This window comes from Cimex lectularius, unplaced genomic scaffold, assembly GCF_000648675.2.
Source record: "Cimex lectularius strain Harlan isolate CLEC.00 unplaced genomic scaffold, Clec_2.1 scaffold173, whole genome shotgun sequence".
NCBI lineage: Eukaryota > Metazoa > Arthropoda > Insecta > Hemiptera > Cimicidae > Cimex > Cimex lectularius.
The window spans coordinates 73,780-90,151 of record NW_019392800.1 but is presented as its reverse complement, the minus strand read 5'-3'; the positions used below and the strand labels follow the sequence as shown (position 1 = coordinate 90,151).

The window sequence follows — 16,372 nt, the reverse complement described above, 5'->3', positions numbered from 1 at the left end:
GTCCTTGAGGTGCCTAACAAAATATATGTGCTTACAGCTTATTAGTAGAAGAAAATCTTACACAAACTTTAGACAAAAACTAGATAAACTTCTAAAAGCTTATCTTTTAATTTTGTATTGGGTATGCTTAATGCTACAATGAAGAAAAAAATAAAATAGATGAATCTCATACATGTTTCCCCGGCAGACGGTTACCTTGCCGTATTAAGTTTATTTTCTTGTTTGAATTATATGTAATTTTTCTTTTTTCTTCTTGTGTGCAATAAACTTATTATTATTATTATTATTATTATCATACATGTTTCAATGCTTTTTTCGTTAGTGCGATCAAATTGTCAGTAGGTTTAAGAGTCTATGAAATACCAAGTACTTGATGGAATAAAGACCTGAAAGTGAAATATTTCGAATACAATTGTGAATCTGATTTTGAGCAATAGGAACTTTTCATACCAGTTTTGCATACGACATATTTGTAAATACGACATGCAATATACTCCCGAAGAATTAACGTCTGTTCACGGGATACCCTGTATAGCTGTAAAATCCGGGCATCTAATGTTAGAAGAAATGCTAGTTTTTAATTTTGGATACGTACGCAAATTCAACAATGAAATTATTGTCGCAGTTAAAATTAAAAGCTTTATAGACTTTAAAGGATTTAAACTAGTCAAAGATATTGTGTATATTCCACTAGCAAGAGTTCAATTTTTTACGTTAACCGGCGTAATCACAAATAAACGCTCTTTGTTTAAGAAATTAACTAACCGAGTATTCGGAGGGAAAAACGTCGCCCTCTTTGAAACGATAGATTATATATAAACTATTATTGTAATTAACAAACAATACAGGCAATAAGCTTAAGGGGTCGGAGGTGATTGACGTTAAAACGGCTTCAAAAGGAATTTTCTCCCATCTCAAGCAGTGGGATGACATGTTCTAATGACACTACGGGGAAACAAAGCGGCCGACCCGACCGAGAGGGCTGAAACACGATACGTTTAACAGAATATAATGGGCTGCTTCCGTCTCAAACCCTTAAGTTTCCCTTTTAGCTTTTTGAATTTGGAAATTTCGGACTAGATGCCTGACACCATTATTTGAACTGTACTGTCGCAACTCTTTCACTCGAGTCATTATGCTTCGATGGTTTTGATTTTATTAAATTTCTCTTGAGTTGTGCGGTGTAATGAACCCCAAAGTTGGCATAGGCTGTTTGACTGATGAAAACAGCGAGAATAAGCACACTAGGATGGTCGGAAATGACGAACCAACAATATTGATTATTATCGATTTAAACATAGAATATAATACTCTTGGTTCTGTCGTTTTGTTGGGTTATCGGAATAATTTCTTAACTTCTAATGCCTTCATACATTCTCCCTCTTTTCCATTTCACCTATGACATTGTAGCATGACTACTGATTCAGTTAGGTAGTGCTTTGACAGTTTACACAGAAACAACGAATCCGAATACTTGTGCAAATCCATAACTAAGTGAAATGACAAATAACTCAATTTCACAGAAGCGATTCTTCTCCCAAGAGTACTTGTACAGTTAGCGAACCATATGGAGTGGCTCAAGAAAAGTCGTACCAAGTTCATAGTATCACCAATACACAGGCTGAAGCACTATCCTAGCGTTTATCTAAAATTAACCGAATATTCCAATTAATCTAAGCCTTGTGTAATACACACCACTTCCAGTTGGAGCAATTATTGAACAATGTGCCAAGGAGATCAAAAGGCTGAATATTACCAACGAAAGAGTAGAATATAATCTACTTGGACAGCCAACCACCTCATAGATAATAAAGTCCAGAGCTGTTTGGTTTGCATCAAGGTCTTGTCAAAATATGAAGAACAACATTAGGATTACCCTTGATTGGATACCAGGACGTAGGAGCGTATTAGGCGTAGAATGTCAAGCGCATCAACTTACTAATGTCAAATTTGATTTCCCTCTTGGAACCACAGCTCACGAAGAATATAAATGAGTCTGCATCACAGACATGCTTGTCTTGTTATTTTCTTACCTTTTTTCTCTCCTCAAGCGCGTAATGAATCCACAGATGTTTGCAATGAGACGTGTAATAATTGTGTATTAAAAATTACAACAATAGTAAATGAAATCTTTTGGGAGAATGCAATATAATGTAATTAATAATAAAATAACGCACCTTCTTGAATGAAAGGAACCTTTTTTTACAGAGAATTAGTTTTATCATTTTTTAAAACATATAATAAAAACCGTGGCTTTACTAAAAAACTAAACTTAAAAAAAATTTAAACAATACAATAAGTGAACGAGGGCATTACGCTTTTTTATGATCACTTTTTATACGTATTTAATATTTTATTTTTACATACAACTGTATTTTCATGATTGAACGTAATGGAAAATTAACAGACGACAAAGAAGAAATATTGTCTTGAATTTTATATAGCTTTCGTTATTAGTTTTTTTTTTAGCATTAGAGATACAAATAGGTTGAGACGAGGTATTCTGCTTTGATAAAATTGATTATTAAATTGGAAGCTATTGATTATAAAATTAAAGATTAAAAAGGTGAGACCATACACCTACACTAACGTATCAAAAAGCGAGAAAGGGTTGGAACAGTATATACAGATATAAAGGGTAAAGACTGGTTCATTTAAATAAATTGGCGTCCGTGTTTAATGAAGAACTTCTGGACATCACCACTAAATTACGAATTAAAAGAAAAAGTGGGAAAGGGGAGAATACAAAGAATACCAAATTTGACATCCTATAAGTAACTTTGAGGTCTCAGTTGAGCCACTTGAACATCGAAGTACTCGCTGGACTTAAATAACTAATATTTTCAGCTTAGCTCAGATCGGTGTATCACAATGGTCAATTAGTATGTCTTCTCTTTCTTGTGTCATTTTAGTTGGTTTGTGAATTATGAAAGCTTTCTTTGGACAAAATGTATTCTAGTGTATCATACTCTCATATTTTATAGAATCCAAACGAGCTTTATAGTCCAGGCATGAAGTTATTTTTCTTTTTCTTGGACAGGCAATGAAGTAGCTAGCATGAGCGTTAAAGTATGATTATTTATTCAGTAGTGAATCTAGCCATTTCAGAAATTTATAAAAGGGCTCGATTTGTACATCAACTACCAGACTAACCTTTTCAGGCCAACAGGTTCATCACTTCCTAGATGTCATGGTGTTTTCATAATAAGTTAGGCTGTTTATAGTTAAAGTTGAAATAGATTTTTAATAGACTCACCGTGACCTGTGAGGAAAAAGGATTCCGATGGCGTTTTGTGTATGTAAGACGTCGGGTATGTTAAAAAAGCCGCCGCCATGGCCGCAGGTGGAATGAGTGGGTAGCAGTCTCCTCTTTGGTCCCCGCCGCTACCACTTACCTGGAAATTTACACAATTATTTCTCGTTGTATTAAACTACACTATCAATTGCGTTGGGCAAAGCGATAAACATATTGTAATAAAATATAATAATAACAATTAATGAAGGTTTTTAGTTAAGATAAAAAAGTCAATGGCACGAGCGGGATTCGAACCCACGATCTTCGGCTTGATACGCCGCTGCTCTACCACTTGAGCTATCGTGACCTCGATCCACTCGGACACCAACTTCCCATCTCAACCGCACCTTTTGAATTTTCCCTCCTTTTTGCCATTTTTCAAATGTGTAGTCGGGTTGGATTCTCGACGACAAATGAAATGGCCACGGAGAGCTTCAGTGAAGTATACTTCATTTTTAATCATTAAATTCACTAATTTCGTGGTCCGCTTGACCAATTAATTTTTTATCTCACTAAAAACCTTCATTAATTGTAATATATTAATTGGTCAAGCGGACCACGAAATTAGTGAATTTAATAATAATAACAGTTGAAAAAAAGTAATTGATATACAAATATGTATTTTGTTGTCAGGATACCCATCTTTACCATAAATAAATTATTTATAATTATTTGATTAAGTTATTTTAAGGCAGGTTTGTATAGCTTTAATAAATATCACCTAACAGTCTATGAAATTGTTTAAAAACGTCCATTGATTTTTGCACAAATCAGCTTATTAATCATATTATGTTTTGTCTAAAAATGTCTCTTGTTTAGTGAGTGATACTATCCAATGAAAGGTTTTTAGTAATGCTACGGGGTTCAACTCTTTGTATAGTAAGGACATCAACTTCTTTATTTTCCTAATTTTCTATGAATCCTGGAAAACAGGTAAGTTTACACCTAAAATATTTTTTAACATACACAAAGTTCTTTTCCCCGCATATAATCGGATTCAAATTGATTTAACCCATCATAATAAAAAAATACAAAATTAAGTTAAACGCATTTGATAGTTGGAGCCCTTTTGTAAAGTAAGAGAAAAAGATCCCCTTGTGTCAAGTCATCACCTCCCTTCGGCCTGAAGGGCCATTTATTCTTTACTTTGATCCAACACTTATTTCGTTACTTGGTATAAAAGAGGTATTAAATCACGTTACTGGGTGTAAGGCGAGGGTTTTTGTTTTACTCATAAGCTATGTGACTTCTCACCAACGTCAGTGAGGGACTGAGCAAACTCATAAGCTCATACAAGGAGAACCTATTGTGATTTTTTCTTTATTATTTGACTTGGGGCTGTTTTAACGGTATTAACCTCTTACAGGTCACTTTCTTTATGATTTAATTTTTATTGTTTCTTTTAAATAATTCATTTAAGCTCTATTTTTTTTCTTTTATTAGATACTTGTGCATATATAAGCGGCATTTATATATGCATTTTTTTTTCTTCATCACAACAGGTTCCCTTTTTCAGATCTTTAGCCGCTACGTTTGTAGCGTTACCGGGATGGACCACTGGGCGGCGATCTGATTTTTACAGAGATTTTTTTATTTTTTATAACTCTATTTTTAACCTTTACATTATCATACATTTATAAAATTTAAAACATCATCTATAAAATAGTGTATACACACACACATACTTTACAGTTACACATATTATACTGCCACAATTTAATTACTTATATCACAGAATTTGTAACTTAATTTTATATATTTTCATTACATTAATAATAGATTGTAATTAAATATTTATAATAATATATATACTTGTCTCTAGAATAAATTAATAAATTATACAATTAAACAACCAATAAATAAATAAATAAACAATAAATAAATAATCTAGTGATAAATACACACATACCGTAATAGATGAACATATTGTACAAATTTTATCTATGAAATAGTGTACATCTAATATATTTTATTTTCAGTGCAATTTTGGATTAGTGCGATATAAATAAATAAATAAATAATTTAGTGATAAATATATATATACAGTTATAAATAAATACATTGTAAAAATTTTATCCATGAATTACTGCCACATCTAATATATTTTCTTTTTGTGCAATTTTTAGATTACCTACATTTACAAAATTTAAAATATCATCCATAGAATAGTGCATACACACACATACTTTACTGTTACACTTGTTATACTGCAACAATTTAATTACTTATATCACAGAATTTGTAACTTAGTTTTATATATTTTCATTACATTAATAGATTGCAATTAAATATTTATAATAATATATATACATGCCTATAGAATAATTTAATAAATTATTCAATTAAACAACCAATAAATAAATAAATAAATAAAAAATAAATAACAGTAATAAATACACACATACTGTAATAAATGAACACATTGTATAAATTTTTTCCTTGAAATAGTGTACATCTAATATATTTTATTTTTAGTGTAATTTTGGATTAGTGCGATATAAATAAATAAATAATTTAGTGATATATATATACAGTAATAAATAAATACATTGTAAAAATTTTATCCATGAATTAGTGACTCATCTAATATATTTTCTTTTAGTGCAATTTTTAGATTACCTAATTATACATATCTTCGTGTAGATTTGGTAATCTATTTTCAGTTTTTATGCTAAACACATATTTTATAAATTTATCAAATTGCTTATAATTGTGTTTGTTTTCTGTCATTACTGAAAGCAAACTATCTTCATTTATATGTGTTCTCATTTCTAATTCCATATTCATTCTTTTATTACTGTAGATTTCACAATCCTTTATTATGTGTTCAACACTTTCAATTTCTCCACATCGACACAAATTTGTATTTTTTATTTTGTATTCGTATAGATATTTATTGAACTCTCCGTGTCCAGAAAGGAATTGCGTAATGACATAATTAGGGTGGATAAACGTTCTGTTTTTTATTCTTTTAAGTATACTTGGGAAGAATTTGTAGGTAGTCCTTCCTTTCAAGCTTATATCCCACCTTGCTTGCCATTTTGTAATTACATCATTTTGTATTTGTTCTATTTGCTCTTTGTAATCACTGGTCATAATCTTTTTTATTTTATAAATGTCTATTCTTTTTTGTAGTTCCAGGTCTATTGGGACTTGCCCAGCAATAACTTGCAGGGCGTCTGTAGAAGTTGTTCGGTACGCTTTTGCCATCCACTTTAGTGCATTTCTTTGTATAGAGAATAGTTTATTAACCTGGGTTTTGTTCAATTTTTCAGCCCATGCTGGTGCTGCATAACAGATGATTGACAGGTTTAACACTTTATATATTATTTCAGTACTTTCATATTTGATCCCCCAGGTAGCCTTTGCCAAGTTTGCGAGGTAGTTTTGTTTTTCTACCATTTTAACCCTTATACTTTCAATGTGGCTACTTGGGTTAAAACTATTACTTATGGTTACCCCCAAGTAAACTATGTTTTTTTCCACCTTTATTTGTTTTCCATTTAGTACTATTTTCGGGTGGTTTCAGGTAGCTACTTTCCCTTTTAGAAACTGCACTTTTTTTTTCTTCCGATACTTGGAGTTTTTGTGCCTGACACCACTTATGGACTGTATTCAATGCTTCCTCGCTTTTTTCTTTTATTTCTCTGACACTGTTTCCGCTAACGACCAAGGCTAAATCATCCATGAACGCTGTTGCCTGGATTTGTTTGGTTTGCATAATCTCCATTAACTCATTGAAGGCATACAAGGAGAACCATCCACAATGATTATTCTGAGGAGTTATACGCTAAGTACAAAGTAATTGTACCTCGCGGGTCTCAAGAATAGCACGGTTCATCAAACTGTTAAAAAGATTGCTGTTTTAGCCATAGGTTTTCATAACCAATCTGTCTTAAGTTGCATCGTCTTCTCGCTGGTCACCATTAGTCAGCAACAGGAGTCGGACCAATCACTGATGATTTATCTGCAGACAAAACTAAGGGGATGAGGAAAACTAGAATGCTCTTAGAAGATCAAATTGTAAATTCACCACCTAGCAGTCCTGAAGAACATTTCGCAATAGTTTTGCGTTATTTTGATGTATCTGTTCATGTTAACAAATCATAAAGGGGAGACGGCTGACAAAATGAAATTGCAGACCAGCCACTGAAATCTTCACCAAGAAGTGTTTCCAATAAGTTTATCCAACTGTTAAAAACCTATATTATTGGGTTGTCCGGAAAATAATGCAGGATTTTAAGTTTTCATTAAAAAAAATCTATATAAAATATTCTGTTTACGTTTACAGGATTACTCATTTGTATGAATGTCAACACTTATTAATCCTCTTCCAAATGATATTGTTTGTTTACCTCTGTAGCATTCCGCTACTTGGAAATAATTCAGTCATCCTTATAATGTCAAAGCGAGAATTTCGTACGATTTTCTTTTACGAGTTTAAACTCGGCCGAAGCGGAGCCCAAACGGCTAGAAACATTAACCAAGTCTGGGGCGAGGGTTGTGTTAATGAGTGCACTGTGCAAAGGTGGTTTAAAAAATTTCGGGAGGGAGATTTCAGCCTTGAAGATGAAGAAGGTCGTGGAAGGCCTTCCTCTCTTAATGATGATGTTCTGCGATCAGTGGTGGAAGAAAACCCCAAAACAACTGTTCGAGAACTTGCAGAGCAACTCAAAGTCAGTAAAACGACCGTCGCTGACCACCTCAAGGCGATTGGAAAAGTGAAAAAACTCGAAAATTGGGTTCCACACTCATTAAACGATCGCCAAAAAAATCAGCGCTTTGATGTTTGTGCATCACTTCTTTGTCGAAACAAAAATGACCCATTTCTGGCCAGAATTGTTACATGTGACGAAAAGTGGATTCTCTACGATAACACTAGACGTTCTGGACAGTGGCTCGACAAAGGAGAAGCTCCAATACATTTTCCAAAGCCCCCAACTCATCAAAAAAAGGTAATGGTTACGGTATGGTGGGCTTCATTTGGTTTAATACACTACAGCTTCTTAAATCCTGGCGAAACCATCAATGCTGAATCATACTGTAACCAAATTAATACCATGCATCAGAAATTGGCAGTAATGAAGCCCTCTTTGGTCAATCGGAAAGGGCCCATTTTGTTGCATGACAACGCTCGACCACATGTGTCACGTGTAACGTCACAAAAATTATTGGAGCTTGGCTATGAAACTTTGCCTCACCCACCCTACTCTCCGGACCTCTCGCCTACTGACTACCATTTTTTTAGACACCTGGACCACTACTTACAACACATAATATTCAAAAATCAAACGGAACTGGAAAATGCATTTATTGACTTTATCAATTCTAAAAATTCTGAATTCTACTCAGACGGAATTAATAAGTTACCAACACGTTGGGAGAAATGTATTGAGAGTATGGGAAATTATTTTGATTAAAGAACATTGCTTTAAAGTAACTAGTTTCTTTTTTTTTGTTTAATACCAAAATCCTGCATTATTTTCCGGACAACCCAATAAAAGTGATGATGATTACTTAAAAAGTTAATTTCTTTAATAACCAATCAATCTTCAGTTTGATGTTCTTCAAACTGGTTTGGTCAAGTCTGCGTACTCTTGCTTGTATGGTTATATGGCTAATTTTCTGCTTAATTGCTCTACACAGAGCTTAGTTACCTGAAGGTTTTTGCTAAGAAAATATCTAGCTTTTTACCACTGCTGAAAATCCTTGTTAAATCTTAGATTTAACTACTATGCTAGGGCTCTTTTTTAAGTTCCTTTCTTGTTTTCAAATTAAGCTTGAAGGTTTATTTTAAGACTGAACAAATTTTAGACCCACTGTATCTTTTTCAGTTCATTCTGACTTACCCCCGCATTATCGCGAGTCCTGAAGGTTTTGGAAATTCAACAGATTAAATAAAGTGAGAGATAAAGGGTCACCATGCCTAATACCCTTTTCTTACTCAAAATCTCAGTTATTATTATTATTGGTTTCAGCAAAATTTTTTTTTTTTGACAGGGGGTTCCAACAACTTGGTCATTTCGACACACACACACACACANCACACACACGCACACGCACACACACACACGCACGCACGCACGCGCGCACGCACGCACACGATCACACCAATAAATACATTCATACCTATTTACATTGATCGCACTCATACTGTTTGGTGGTTGGAGTACTCGATATTCCTCCATCTACCTGTTCCCTATTACTGTAATTTGGGGTCGTTGGGGTACTTTAAAAGTTTCCCGTCGTAGACCCAACGCAGGCAACATGAGGGATGATGAAGATGCTACTTCACCATCAGCCCCACCCCATTCACACCAATAAATACATTCACACCAACATACATTGATCACACTAATACTGTTTAGTAGATGGAGTAATCGATATTCCTCCATCTACCTGTTCACTACAATAAACTAATCTAAATTGGGGTCGATGGGGTATTTTATAAAATTTCTGCTATCGGCCCAAGTCATACACACAACCTGAGAGGCGATGGGGAAGCTATTTGGCCATCAGCCCCTCCCCATTAACACCAATAAATACATTCACTCATACAAGACACAGAAACACAAAACACATAACTTAACTTCTATATACAATTAAAAAGCGGAATAGGGGACCCTGAAACTCGCTGCTGTGTCCGAGAACCCTCTTTAAATCTGGCGGCATGCCTACTCGCGCCCTATAGGGAGCCAAGGCACGACACGCTTCGACTATGTGGGACACGTCGAGCAACCTTTCTCTGCATATTGGACACCTGCGGGGGGATTGGCCCACCAGCAAGTGCCCATGTGTCAACCGAGTATGACCTATTCTTAATTTGGTAAGAACTATTCCTTCTTTACCGCTCAGATCCTCGGGGGGGCCATCTGCAGGTCGTGCACTTAACACTCAAGGAGCCTCTCGGATGATCCTGCCCACTGACGTTGCCGTTTATCCCTTATCATCTAGTTTACAGCTCGTTTAGCGTCAGAGGGCCTGATCGCGATGGTCCGGCCGGGAGGGTGAGATGTTCCGGCGTTCGTTACTCTCCAGGCCGACGTGTCCAGGAACCCAGACAACAACCACCGTTTTTCCGAGGCGCTTCAATTCGGCATATCCTTCTAGCAAGAGCACGAAGAGAGGGTCCACAGAGAATCCGTTACGCAGAGCTCAAACAGCGCTCAGAGAGTCGGTACACACGAGGAAGGCTGAACCTTCCTCGGTCCGATTTTCCGTGTTAATTACGAACTCTTTTATAATAAAGGTAGAAGACAAAACGAGAACTTTTACTGTAACATTGTTAAATGTTTTCAGTAATACAAGTATCGACCACTTATCACTTACGGGAACTCTGGATCAAGGCATGGTCCTGAAGAAGAAAGCAAATTTAGTTGCTACTGCCAAGCTTTCGACTTATTTATAAGGTCATCAAAATCACAGACCTATATTAATTTCACATTATGAAAACTATGTTTGTACAATTGATTTAACAATCTATATAACTATATAGAACTTACAAAACAATCTTAAATATGTTTACACATTGACGTATTCAAGTTTTTTACAGGTGCGCGCTAGACTTCTGATCACCTCCACGGTTAGATAGGGAGTGTAACCACTATTTTCTACTTCATATGTGAATTGTATATTCTCATAAGGTCCAGGAGATTTTCTAAATTATCCCTTGGAAAAATCAGAAACAAGACATCAACGTACTTACATATAACTTACATATGACGTACATACATAAACCCATATCCTGAATGATTTGATTGATTGGGTTTTAGGTACTTGTAGGCCTTGGGTTATACAAAAGAAATCAGCTCTGACAGATATTTCAATTATTTCTTTTCTCACTCTTTTGGTCAAAAACTGAATTGTGCTAATAATTTGATACATAGAGTTTTGCCACTAAGCAGCACATGCTTTTGGAGTAAAGTTATAGATATTTCCGAATTTTAAAAGAAATTAAGAAATTACAAAGACATTTGTTAATAGGTTGTTGGATATTAATTCGAGGAAGTTAATAATTGGTGAAACAACACCGATAGAAATATGAACAATCCTTTCGACATATGTTCCAGTGATTTCGAGCAAATTAAAATATTTGATAAAGAAATACATACCCGACATCAATTGTTGTTACAAATACATAAATAAAATGAGCTCTTTACATACTAAACTCAAGGATAAGAAAGAAAATTTGGATTTATCGAATGTTCTATATAGGTTCACGTGTAGTGAATGTGTGAATGTCCAGTCAGATACATTGGTCAAACAAAACAGAGAATAAAAAAATATAATTTACTGTCACGTTTCTGATTGTGGCAATAAATTCAGAACTGGCGCAGAACTATCAAAACATTGAATATCAAGTAGGCTATAAATGTGACTTTTGGAATGTTGAAATAATAGACAAAGAGTCTCCATTACTCAGAAGAAGAATAAAAGAGGTTCTACATACAAAAATGGAAAATAATAATTGTATCATGCAAACAGATACATACTATGGGCTTAAGTTCAATTTATGAAGGGCTTATTAATTTTAAAAAGAGTCTTTGATAACGAGAGGAGGACTCCGGGGTAAGGTTATACCTTATTACAGTCTTTGGCAATGTTGGGACTGAATCGGTCTTCAAGGAAATTTGAGATCGCCTGTAAAAAACATAAATATGCCAATGTGTAGACATATTTAAGGTTATTATGTAAATTCTATATAGTTATATTGATTGGTAAATCAATTGAATAAATATGTTTTTAGTAATGTGGAAGGGGGACCGCGGTAGTGGTTAGCGTGAGAGACTCTCGGCTCATAGACGCCGCGGTCGTGGGTTCGATTCCCACCGTGTCGCCTCTGGCCCTTTTCTCACGATAACCCCCCCCCAAATATGAACACACATAAAAGAATTCTTCACCATAGTTAATATGCATAGATCATATAGATCATAAGGACAAAAAAAAAAACATGTGGACTTAATATAGGCCCTGATGATGACCCTAAAATAGGTCGAAAGCTTGGCAGTAGTAACTAATTTTCTTTCTTCTTCAAGACCATATCTTGATCCTGAATATTCTTGTAAAATCATACCACAATGTTATTTTGCTATTATTTAGCATGACGAATTATGTGTTTGTAACCTTCTTATGGGTAATATGTACAGTAACATTCACCCGTTTGAAAAGTACAAGTGAATAGTGTTATTATTTTAATACACAACCACGACCAGTCTATTGATAGAGCAATTAGGTGCTCTAGTTTCAAATTATCGGCCGCCGTCTGCTCCCGATCCGCTTAAATCGGGCGTATTAGCAATCCCTCTATGCCGAATTAGCCCTATTGTAATCATCTAATCATCGAACTCATCATGCTCCATTCCGACCCAAATTTACCCTAAATACGACACCCTAACGTATACGGAGTTAAGCAGTAATTGCTTAAATTGTTTACGCCTCAACCTTCAAGCAAGAAAACAGTGCCGTTTTACCATTTGACCGTTTTACAAAGCCATGCTAAGTTTGTAAATGATTCTAATCTTAATACAAAATAAACTTTATTCGTTTAGGGACAGGACGAAAAACGAATACCTTAGCAAGGCTTCAAACAAGAACAAAAAACTACATTCACCCAAGAATTAAGTATAATGGAAAAACAGGACACGGCCGAAAAAAATAAGGCCGAGTCCAACTACTAAAAATGACTAGAGATGATCAAGCTACAATTTTAATTACTCAAAGATATCAACAATATTCTAAAACATGTTTTCTGTCATTTTTATTTCTATTTAATTACAACCAATAAGATAAATAAGATAATTATATAACGTACTTACATTAAAAAATGAAAAACTTGCCTTAATACAAATTAAAATTGAGAGCATAGGTACCCAAGAGAAGTATCTGTTTAAGGGCTACCATCAAAATCTTAGAAAACTTTTTATTGAAGGGGATGGTTGAGAGAGTTCACTATAAATTAAGTCTTTAAATATGTAATAAATTGTTATATAAAATGAAAAATTACAAAAATGCATTAGTTTATAGGTACACAAAGGGAGAAGAATCAATTGAATAATTAACTGATTAAATGAATTTAGGTTAAAACAGACTTATCTTACCTTAAGAGACAAGATTTGATTATAATTGCAATATTTTTTCTTAATTGACTTTTCAATGCAGGAGGAATCATGCTAAGCTGTTTGGGGCGAATGTATAGAAAAGAATTTAACATAAATGGACATTCAGGCTGTGGATACTTAATGTTGTCAGGATTCTTTAATTTGTAATGTATACTTTTGAATTCGCTCTCTATTGAAAAATCCACGAAGCATGCTAAAGCTCACAGACCTCAACACAACTTCACAACATTTTATCTAACCGTTAAAATAAAACATACAAACAAACAGATAAAGTTTTTAACGTTCAACTGCCCGTTGGGTGACGAGGATGGGGGCCAGTTTAAAAAATATTTTTTAACAAATTAAACAAATAAAATTTCAAGAGCTATGCCGGGATTTGAACCAAGAACTGCTAGCTAAACAATTACGAGTCGGACGCCCTGACCACTCAACGCCATCATCAATTCAGGTCAATTTTTCCGTTTTCATGTTAAATATGTCATTTCTAGCAATGATTCTCATAAGGTGGGAAATATAATGGTAAATACTTAGTAAGCGTTTAACAATGCAGGTACCTGTTACTTTTTACCATGGCTGCTCCCTGCTTATGAACGATATTGCGCTAAGGAAAAAGGAAGAAATTCCCCTAGTGAAATTCCTCTCTTTACGGGAGGAGCATTCAAATTTCAAATTCAGATTCAATCAAAATCTTTACAGACGGAACAAATCCAAATGAAGGATCTGCTGCACCGCGGAACGCCGCTCCGTGGAGCTCCCTCTCCCAAACGCAGCCAGGATCTACATAGCTTAATTAACCGCCACATCAGTTGCGTTGAATGAGATTTTTTAATGGCTTTACGAACTTTGCATTTAGCGGAACGTTATATCTCATATGCGATGTATATTTTTTTTGGGGGGGGGGAAGTGTTGCGTGAAAAAAGGGCCAGGGGGGACTGTGAAAATCGAACCCACGACCGCGGGGTCGAGAGACGAGATTTTATCACGTTGACCATTATTCGGCTACCTCGGTTCCAAATTTCAGCTTTAAAGAATAAGTTTTCCTCGGACCCACTAATACAAAATAAGAAATCGGGATCGCGAGGTCATATTCGTCTGGGTCCCGGGCCACACCGGGCAAAGGGGCAACAAAAGGGCAGATCGGGAAACCAAGAGGGCCGCCTTTAGCCCACACGTCCCGGATATCCCGATCTGGCCGGCGGATATGAAAAGGAAAACGAGGATTTGATCGGAAATGGCAGGCCCACTCGAACGTGCTCGAATGAGCAATTGAAAATATACAAAAAAATGATGAGACCATAGCCCGTGAAGAACGTGGGGAAAAGAGATACAATAATACTGACAAGGTGAGACATAGGTCAGACCCGTCTCGCGCACAGCCATCTATCTCCTGGTGGTAGGAAGATGCAAACGCTGCCCACTGTGCGGAGGTCTGGTGACAGTGAGACACCTATTAGAGGAATGCGTCATGCTAAGAGGGTACTGAGAAAGGTTTAAGCAACACTACCCTCCAACCAGAGAGCAATCCTGAAACATAACAGTGACTACATAGAGAAATTATTTATTTATCTGAAAGCAAAGAACACATATCTTGATTTTGTATCCATATATTTATTGGAGCGGATGTAGGAATGAATATCGTGAATGAGAACGGACTGCTCGACGGATCATTCAGGGCATCATGGCAAGAAAGATAGACAAACAGCGATAAGGGTCGGCTGACATTCAAATTTTTCCCCAGCGTTGAAAGGAGACAAAAAGCAAAATGGCTACACCCCGACTACTGGACCACCCAAATGCTATCAAGACATGGAAACGTCGTAAGATAACTCCATAAATTTAAGAAAAGAGACAGCCCTTTATGCTCCATTTGCAGCGCTGAAGAAGACGCCGAACATAAACTCTTCTGCTGTACCAAATTGCAGAAATGCAGAAAGACAACGTTTGCAAAAGACCATCACCTCAGCCGAATGGCCGCCTAATCTCCATAAACTAGTCTGTGATACCAAATCATTTGCAGCACTTTGCCTCAACTACGCTTAAATGAACAAGTCCCTATGTTTCTGCATACTAAGTCTTAAATATTGTTGTTATTGTTAGAGTTTTACTACCGTTATTTATTTATTGCCTAATTAAACTAGGTTTAGGTTTAGGGTTCCGGGCTTTTTTACCCTTCTTCGTTAGAAAATTTTAGATAATATAACTATAAAGAAAAGAAAATCACGAAAAGTGTGCAAGGGGAAACTAGCAAGGGAAGACCGTTTGTTTTAGGTTTTAAAATGAAAATATTGTTCCCTCGAAAACTGACCAGCGGTCTCGCCTGAAGGATAGATCGTTGGGAGGTAATTTTATCCCATTTATTTGAAGTCCCTTAGATTTATAAATTCGATTAACTTAAAGCGTTTGTCAGCCGGTATGGCGGGGTGATGGAAAGGGAAAAAAAGGACCGCTAGACGGAATGTTAAGTACCCTCGACGGTCCGAATTTTTAGTGAGGAGTGAATGAAATGGAGGCCGCCACTGATGTAATTTAAAATACCACGGGGTCATCCCCATTGTTTGTAGTGGACGAATGTATTTATTTAGGTGCATGTAATTATTAGCGAAAATGGAGTGTATGTTCATAGTAGTGTAGGTGTGTATGAATGATGTCGGGCGCCATCGGAATATGCCATGACCGTCCACCACAAATTAGAAGTTAGGATAGGGGTATGTATTAGTATGAGTGAGGACGGGTTACTGATGGAATATTGAGTATATCAATAACCTGCCAAATATGAATGAACAGTGATTTCTAATTTAAGGAAACTAGCAATGTGTAAAGGGGCGAGTCACTAACAAAACAAAAACCAAGAAATTAGAGACTGTGAAATGCTTAAATGTGCCTGGCTAACAGAAACATGACGATAACGAAAGCAGGATGGTTTTAATTTAATCCACCTGTTAAAAAAATGTCGTCTTCA

General features: G+C 35.6%; 1 protein-coding gene across 1 annotated transcript in view; it reads right to left on the bottom strand.

The window, feature by feature from the left end:
• The window catches only part of LOC106666680 (brain-specific homeobox protein homolog), a 77,239-nt gene that overhangs the window by 28,032 nt on the left and 32,835 nt on the right, over positions 1–16,372 (bottom strand). Inside the window, exon 2 of the mRNA XM_014394037.2 lies at positions 3,257–3,395. Coding sequence (XP_014249523.1) covers positions 3,257–3,395 — 139 coding nt within the window. The remainder of the gene's footprint in view (positions 1–3,256; positions 3,396–16,372) is intronic.